Here is an 8888-nt window from a genome sequence, read left to right as displayed (position 1 = left end):
AGAGGTTAATAAAATTGAGCACCCAAATTATGACTTGTATTCAGCAGCGTGGAACATGGAGGTGTGGTAAACAACAGCAAGACCTCTCATTGCAGTATATCTTTTATATAAAATGTGTGGGACCAAGGAAGCCAGGAAGACTGGCTATCGGTCACATGTACTATTTCTTCTGTACAGTAAAATATTTATGGTTTTGTCCTTGAAAATTAACAAAAGGACCATAAAACACAATAAAGTAAAATACAAAGCTATACTAAAAAAGAAACTGGAATTTTCTAGGTTTCCTAAGTGAAGTCACAGAAAATAGAGCTGAGTGATTTTAATATGAATATTTCCATAGTCCTTTTGCCATAAGACAGTTGATCTGAAGAAAAGAAATGATGTCCATGTTTGTTTTCATCTATCATCATACAATTATTTTCATATGCTAAGATTAAAATTTGAAGAGCAATTGAAATTTTTTAATATAAAATTTCAAGGTGTATTATGTAAAAAATACTATTATTTCATGCAAATGGTATTTTCTTTACTAACTTTCACGAAAATATTTTTAGGCTCTGTGTAAGTGACAGCGTATTTGCATTTCACATATTATCCCTCAGGAATTCTGAACAATGTTGGAGTTTGAAATGTTTATGTAGAGAATTTTATAATTTAATGACATGGAATCATTCATTGAGTTTGTGTTTAAGAACTATGGATTATAATATAATTTAAAACTTCTATGGCATTGCAAGCTTTTATATGTTTATTCAGACAATATCTGTTAAAAAGATTTAAAATGTAATCATATGGAAATTAAAATTAATTGCAAAGTTAATCTGTGAGGTCACAAATTTCATTGAAAGTATCACTATCACTAAACACAGCAAAACTGTATTTTAAAATTTAGAATTCTGAGATAACATTCACTTATAACATCTAAACCTATTATTACATTGATTTTTTTAATATTAAAAGCCATAAGAATGATTAGCATTATGGTTTACAAAATTAACTGTGTTTGTATAAATCCTAGTTTATACAACAGGTGAAATTGTCCTAGTTTTAGCAACAGGTGACAATGAAATTTCAGCTAAAAGTAATTTAAAGTCATCTGTCAATTCTCATGATGCTTATTTTGTCTTATTGTATGTTACACATCATTTAACATTTTATAATATGGTTAGATTCTGTCTTTGTACATATTGCTTATCTGAAAATTTTGCTTGCAAACAGAAAAAAAAAGCTTTAAATGTTAAACGTACATAAAGTTCTTGCCTATGTGCATGTCTTTGGGATGTTTAGCTATTTTATCTTTTAGCAGATTAAAGGTTTTGGTTTTAATATTTAAAATAGTCTTTGATCCATTTAGATTTAATTCTGTAACATGTGAATAACTAGTTGACAACCACTAGGGAAATCAATATAGAAATTCTTCAAAAATAGAAATTCTATTCAAGCCAGCAGTACCCTTTCTGAGTATCCTCCCAAGCATTTAAAGACATCACATTACAGTGGTACACACATACCCTTGTTTACACTAGCATGATTCCCGACAGCTAAATCTTGCAAGCAGTTTACATGTCAATCAACAAATAAATGGAAAATAAAAGGTGGAACAATGGCAACCTACCCAGCCATACGGAGGGATAAATTTGAGTCATTTGTAGAAAAATGGATGTACCTGGAGACGATACTAAGTAAAATAAATCAGACCCAGAAGGGTAAATATTATGCTGTTTTTCTTATATGAGAAACCCAAAGTACAAATAAATAGAAGGTCAAAGAAAAGATTCCTAATTGGAAACGGGGAGGCAGACTGTTTGCAGATGGGGAGGGGGTCTAGGGGTGGAGGGAGAGGAAAATGAGCAAAAAGGAAGAGGAATTTAAAGGGATTAAGATTAGGTATGCACATGTACCACAATAAATATATGCATCATGCATTATAATTATCTACTGATAAAAATGATAAATGCACATGTTGTGAGTCAGGCTATTTGGGGAGTGCCTTTTTCAGCCTCATTTTGTCTTATGGAGAGAGAATTCTGCATGTGACTTCCAGATGTAATTGGAGTTTTCTTTGAGGGTGGGTGCACCTGGTGCCCTTTTTCCCTGCTAGAGACTAGGCATTAATCTCCTAGCTTATTTCATCATGAGCCACAGGGACCAGAGTGGTTGACAGCTTATTATTTTATCACAAATGATGTATGAAGTCCCTGAATCAGAATGTAGACCTCTGTCAACCCCGCCCCCCGCCTTTTGGATGGTGTGAATTGAGACAGGGTCTCACTCTGTACCTCAAGCTGTCCTGGAATTCCCTATGTAGCTCAGGCTGGCCATGAACTTGTAACTATCCTCCTAGTTTAGCCTCCAGAGTTTTACAACTACAACCACCACGTCCAGTGCTACCATCTACCCTTTTTTCCACATCTCACATATAAACAGGTGCCTTGTGTGAGGACTCTCCCTGCAATCCTCTGTAGTCTGAGAATGAATATCCAGACAACGGGGATCAGAGTACATTGTTTGTGAGTGAGCTATGAACTAGAAAGAAAGGTCAAATTGGTGAGGAGATAATTATAAGTCTATTTGTTCTTTAGTAATATCAAAGAACAGGGTGTTTCCTCCTTGAAAAACAAGATTTCAATGAGCAGTGCAACTCCCAGATGTCGATACAATTATAAACTACATTGTCTTTCACTGAGTATAACAGATTTCATTATTGTTTACATTATTATTTATATATTGAGACTTCTATGATGCAGGATATAACTGATCTAGGGATATCTAGTTAGCAGTAAATATCTGTGATTGCAAAATAGATTTAAGTATTTAAAGTTCAAAAAATAGTATCTATATTTTGAATCAAAATATATCAGGAATGTTGTCTTAACTTTTGGAGAGTAAACTAATAAAACCAATTGTAAGGAAAAAAATCACTATCCCACAGCTCAGTAAGTAGATATAATACACACAAGGATTGAAACATTGTGCTCAAGTAGTTGAAGGATGCAGAGCACCCCACTACTTCTGAAACAGTATTGGTTATATTTTTTCTGTCATCTAGGCATCAATTCCCTTGACATCAACAATCAAGTTCTTCAAAATATAAAGGAAAATATGTTGTTATATTAATGAAGGCAAGAAATTGTGCTGCAATAAATTAGGTGGTTTGTGTAAATGGACTGTTCCATACAGAACAGCCTGCTCATTTAATCATAAAGACAAACAGATGTAGTGTACAATAAATTCTAAACCTTTGAATAGAGTAAACAAGTTACTTTAACATATTGTTCAGAAGCTTTGAATTAGAAAACTGAGAGGTAAATTTATTCTAAACATTACAGAGAGGGTTTTAAAGACATATGTACTGCATACAGTAAGTCTTTTAGGAAAAAAAGAACAATTATTTCCTAAAGTTTAAATACAATTGGTTTTGGTAAATAAAATACAGTACTAAGTTAATTGTAAATTTTGTATAAAAATGTATACAAGTATATACATATATATTAGTATAAATATGCCATAGAAAGTGATACAATATCTGTTGCATATGTGTTTTATTCAGTATTTTGTGTATATGTATAAATCCCAAGTATTATTTGGGAACATATTATATTTTGCATATATATATGTATCTATTTGGTAGTGAGAATCGAACTCAGGACCTTATGCTTGCCAAGCAGGCACTTGTTCCGCTGAGCTATATCCCCATATACATATATATGTATGTGTGTATAAAATTTACATTTGTGTTTATATATTTTGAATTATGTTTATCGGTACATTTTAGGTATGTATAATGATCACATTAATCATAGCAAATTTGTACCTGTACATGACACAGGATTCTTTTTTTCTATTCCCCTACCTCCCTTTAATAGGCTTTCTTTCCATTTTGTTCTCATCATTATTTTCTTTTCCCTTCCTTTGCCCCTTCCCATCCCTAGTTGCCCTTCCTATTTGGACATGTTCTTCAAATTTATATTTAACTGGGTGTTCTGCATTTTTTTTCTTTTTATGTGATAAACCTAACAACCTGAAATGTCAGCTTAATAATATACTTCCATAATTAGTGTGTTACAGTGTAAAAAAGTTTAATACATTAATGAACCTCATAACTAGTATTATAAAGTCTAGAGTATTATCTGTGCAAGAAGAGAACCATCCACAGGGCTGTGGTGCACTAGTGCGCCTCAGTGCAGTCTATAAAACTACTCCTATTTACTAACAATTTAGTGCATCACACTGGAAGATCTAGAATAGTGAGAAGTCACCCAAGCAAAGTTGGTGAGCTTTATTTCTTTCAACTGGTGTCGAGATTGCAGCATTATCGGTACTAATGACTAATTTACAGTATAAACACAAAGTCTAGTGATCCACAGTCCTGCTGGTCACTGGGTTACTCACACACACACAAACACACACACACACACACACACAAACACACACACACGAGTGCAGTGAAAGAGTATACGAGAAACATCATTAACTTTGCTTTGAGAAGTCCTAGATTATGGCCCCAGCAATTCCACAGCCATCTGTGTGAGCCACTCTTTTGATTACAATCATTTTTATACCTTCTCCTTAGTTTCAACTTCCTAATTTTAGAAACAAAAAATATTATAGCTCATAAAATTTAAATTACTAAGTTATGTGAAAGTGATTCTCAGAGAATTTTCTGTATAAAAATAAGGTAACATTTTTTGAGCTTGATAGACACATAGAATTATGAATATATGATAACATAACACTGATAATGCCCAAATGAGGTCAACCACATACAATATTTGCCCTTTCTCAAAAAAATATCAAAAATTAAAGGTTTAAAGGTAGAAGGTCCTTCTCCCAATTGTGAGGAAACCTAACATATCTTGCCTTTATGTATCTACCTAAAATGATTAAGTATATACAGAGAGACCAACACACTTTTATTTTTGAGTACAAAATTTCATATTGCTTCTCCATTATCTATTTCTGTCACTTAAGATACTAAAAGGTACTTTGGAATGTCAGTCACGAAACCTGAATTCCAAGCCTTGTAAATGAGAGTACTATGATCTTCCACAGAAGAGCACAACTCACAGGGCTGCACTGGGACACTCATTTTTTTTTTTTTTTATCTCATTGGAAGTATTAAAATAACTTGCGTTGCTATTTAGAGTGTGCAGAGATTATGCTTCAGTTCAGCTGGTGACAGGGATTGGAAAATGCTGATGTCCAATATCAAAAAATTTAATTTTCCTCCTAATTCTTCATTCTCTTTCTATTTTTCCTCAGCAATTGTAGTACTTTTTATCACCCTGAGGCGCAGTAAAAAAGAGCCATTGATCATTTCAGAAGAAGATGTGCGAGAAAACGTGGTCACCTATGATGATGAAGGAGGAGGGGAAGAAGACACCGAGGCCTTCGACATCACAGCGCTGAGAAATCCCTCAGCTGCTGAGGAGCTCAAGTACAGGAGAGATATCCGACCGGAAGTGAAGTTTACGCCAAGACACCAGACGTTATCCACCCTGGAAAGTATAGATGTTCAGGAATTTATCAAGCAAAGACTCGCGGAAGCTGACCTAGACCCCAGCGTACCCCCATATGATTCTCTTCAGACTTACGCCTATGAGGGTCAGAGATCAGAAGCTGGGTCTATCAGCTCGCTGGATTCAGCAACCACACAATCGGATCAGGATTATCACTACCTTGGAGACTGGGGGCCTGAGTTTAAAAAGTTGGCTGAACTCTATGGAGAAATAGAATCTGAAAGAACAACTTAGGGGCCGATACTTACAACCTTGCAGACTTTGCCTGCAGAGCAAATGAAGATGTAACCTCAGCAATGACAAGGAAGACACTTGCAAACTGTACTTGGAACTGAACAAGCTGGACACAGCTCCTGTAGAAACAAGTGCCCTTTTTATAAGCAAAACTGGGTTATATAATTGGAAGAAAGTCTAATATAAAAAAATACAGAGAAAAAGCTATCATTCCTTGTGTATATTTTCAATTGCTCAATAAAGTCTATCGTACATTTACTTAAGAATACCTGACATAAGCCAAACAATGAATATGTGTTTCAATATTTGTGATTATTTTTTCCCCAAAAGCAAAAAAAAAAAAATAAACCAAGGGGCTCAAAATCAATGACAACTATGACTTATTGGGGTGGTGAACTGAAAAGGAAACTTGTGAACATAATCATGAACTTTTTCCACTTTCCTGGGTAAACCCCTGGGACCCACACTCTGTTACTGTGACAGACCTCCTGAGCCCCGCCTTGTTTCGGAATCACATGAGATGCTCCCGGTATGTGAGGTCGCCCTGTCATGGACTTCTCTGTACCATTTCCCTGGCCCTCCCCAAGTCTTCTCTCCACACAAAATTGATGGAGCATGGGGATTTGCTGCCGCACTCTAATGTATGCAACTTTGGTGCACATCTGTGCGCCCACTGTCTGTCCCTTCTGCCCTCCTTCATTTGAATGGGAGACCCCTTTTCTAAATGGGAACAATGAATGGTTGAAGGTAAACTACAGTAAAGTCAGGAAGACTTTAATTTAGAAAACAGCTAAAACCTTACCCTGTGTGACATGCTATGAAACACCAAGTTCTATTACTCGAACATGTAAATCAGCAATTTTAATCATTTCTGTAACTGAAATTGATTGTCCAAAGTTCCACTGATCAGTTTATACTGCAGTCTACTTACTGATTTATATCACTGATACTTACCAAACATAAGTACTTCACATGATAACATTTCAGTCTGAAAAACTCCTATCCTTTTGTAAACATTAACTTCTTAGAGTCATGGTTCACTTACCTCCATTCTTTACGCACATTCAGACTCTTGCAATCTCACTATGTGATTAGTTCCTACAAGAAAATATGTAGGATTTAGCACAAAAGTAGGAGAGTCACACTTTTCCTCGAACACAATCTTGAAAGTCTGCAGCTTTGTGGTATCAAAGTCACAAATAAAAAAGACACTGACTTCCCTGCCTACCTCACAGGGTTGTTGTGAGGATCATGTATAAGCATCTGTAAAAATATTTTGCACACTGCAAAGTTCTGTGCTGCATAAAGGTTTGTAGACACTATTTTTTAATTCTTTACTTTCTAGATATATGTTTACATACATTTTGCATAAAATATCATAGTATCATAGGAGAATTTCATGAAACCAACTAATTTTTAAGTATATAATGTACAAGTCTAATTATTTTACTATTTTCCTAAGTAATCTAAATTTCTTGAGGCTTTGATTTTCCAAATTGTTTTAGATAATATTTTATTGTTGTTGCTATTGATCTTGAGGTAAAATTTCACAGCATACTGGTCCTAGTCACTAGATATGTTCTTATCTTTGTATTTGCAGTTACTTGGAATATTTAAGTCCATGAAATATGAATTTTTGAAGGGGGAAGATTTTTTTCTTTAGTCTTTAAAATTTTTTACCATCTAGTGTCCCCAAAAGTTATATGACATTTTCCGTCTGATTCTACCCATGTGCAAAATTTTGGATTTTGCCTGTTTGCCACTGTCCTGTGCTATATCATATTCCAATTTTGAGATATGGGAAGTAAGCTTAATTTGAATAATTCTCAATTTATGTTTAAAGCCTGAGGAATAAAATGTAAATTAAGATTTTTACAACATTTTAGCTTTTCAGATGCTGGTTTATCATTTTTTTTTTACTTCCTAATGCTGTGTATCCCAGGTTACTGGGAAAGTAACCTTGGAGAACATCTGTAAATCCTAAAGTGTTTACCTTTTCATACAGAGAGTATTGGGAAGTTCAGATTTTGGAAGTCAAAACTTCCTTTGAATTTAGATTTTAGATAAGTTATCCATGATTTTTAAAAAAATCCTTAATAACTTTGCAGAGAAGGATTAGCAAGATGATACTCTTTGTAATCATGCAAACATTTATATAAAAGTCAAGGTTTTATGCATTATTCTAGTAAGAAAGCACATCACTGATTTTATAAAACAAAGCACTCTTTATCTATGTAATTTTATTCACACAACATAATGATAACACATTGCTGCTAAGCCCCTGTTAGTAAATTAAAATATGAAGACAAAATAAAGCTTCACTAATCTGTAGGTATTTTCCATATTGATTTGTTTTAAACTTTTGTTGGGGCTGGGGATTTAGCTCAGTGGCAAAGCGCCTGCCTGGCAAGCGCAAGGTCGTGAGTTCGGTTCCCGGTACCGGAGAAAAACAAAAAAAAAAAAAAAAAAAAAAAAACCTAAACTTTTGTTAATGAAAGTGTTCTAAACACTGTATTTTATACGGACTCTGAAATTAGCCCTATCATTTTTGTGAGTAAAGAACAGATTTGTTAAGTCTTATTCTGTCAAGTCAGAAAATAAGAATAACACATGAATATTTTCTAGGTTGACTAGCCATTTACACTCACTCCTTCCTGTAAAATCTCCAGGTTATCAGTGTTAAAGGAAATTTCTCATAAAGTTCAGAGAGTTGAACTCATATCCATTGATTCTGAGCTCTTACGGGCAATTATAGACAATCAGCTATGGACTAACATGTCACTAATGTGTGTTGGTCCATTTTGAAAGGCTTAGCTGATATTTGTGGACATAAATAAAATTCAGTTTTGAAAGCAATCTAATTCTTTCCATTAAAGAAAAATTCAGATAGACCAGATATAAATGGAATAGTCTAAGTAAGGGAAATATTAATATTATGACATTATTTTAATTCAAGGTGATTTCTTACAAGTGTTCATTAATTCCAAATACTCTAAGCAAATACTGAGAAATTAATAGATTTTTCAAAAATTACTAGATATTTATTGTCAGGAAAAACTTCCTGTGACAAATCTGTACAAGCATATTTGAAGGAGTGATTGAGGACAAAATGATGATTATGATAAAGAGTTATAC

At 34.0% G+C, this 8888-nt stretch overlaps 1 protein-coding gene across 4 annotated transcripts in view; it reads left to right on the top strand.

Moving 5' to 3' along the window:
- The window catches only part of Cdh18 (cadherin 18, type 2), a 403648-nt gene extending 397528 nt beyond the window's left edge, over positions 1-6120 (top strand). For 2 of the 4 annotated variants that reach the window (XM_005386140.2, XM_005386139.2), the window contains exon 12: positions 5263-6120. In XM_005386140.2, coding sequence (XP_005386197.1) covers positions 5263-5753 — 491 coding nt within the window. In that variant the 3' untranslated portion in view covers positions 5754-6120. The remainder of the gene's footprint in view (positions 1-5262) is intronic. The other 2 variants (XM_013515026.1, XM_013515025.1) reach the window with 1 other exon arrangement.
- The last annotated feature ends 2768 nt before the right edge of the window (positions 6121-8888 follow it).

This window comes from Chinchilla lanigera, unplaced genomic scaffold (assembly GCF_000276665.1).
Source record: "Chinchilla lanigera isolate Chin_1 unplaced genomic scaffold, ChiLan1.0 scaffold00025, whole genome shotgun sequence".
Classification (NCBI taxonomy): domain Eukaryota; kingdom Metazoa; phylum Chordata; class Mammalia; order Rodentia; family Chinchillidae; genus Chinchilla; species Chinchilla lanigera.
The sequence above is the reverse complement of the archived record's forward strand: the minus strand, read 5'-3'. Positions and strand labels throughout refer to the sequence as shown.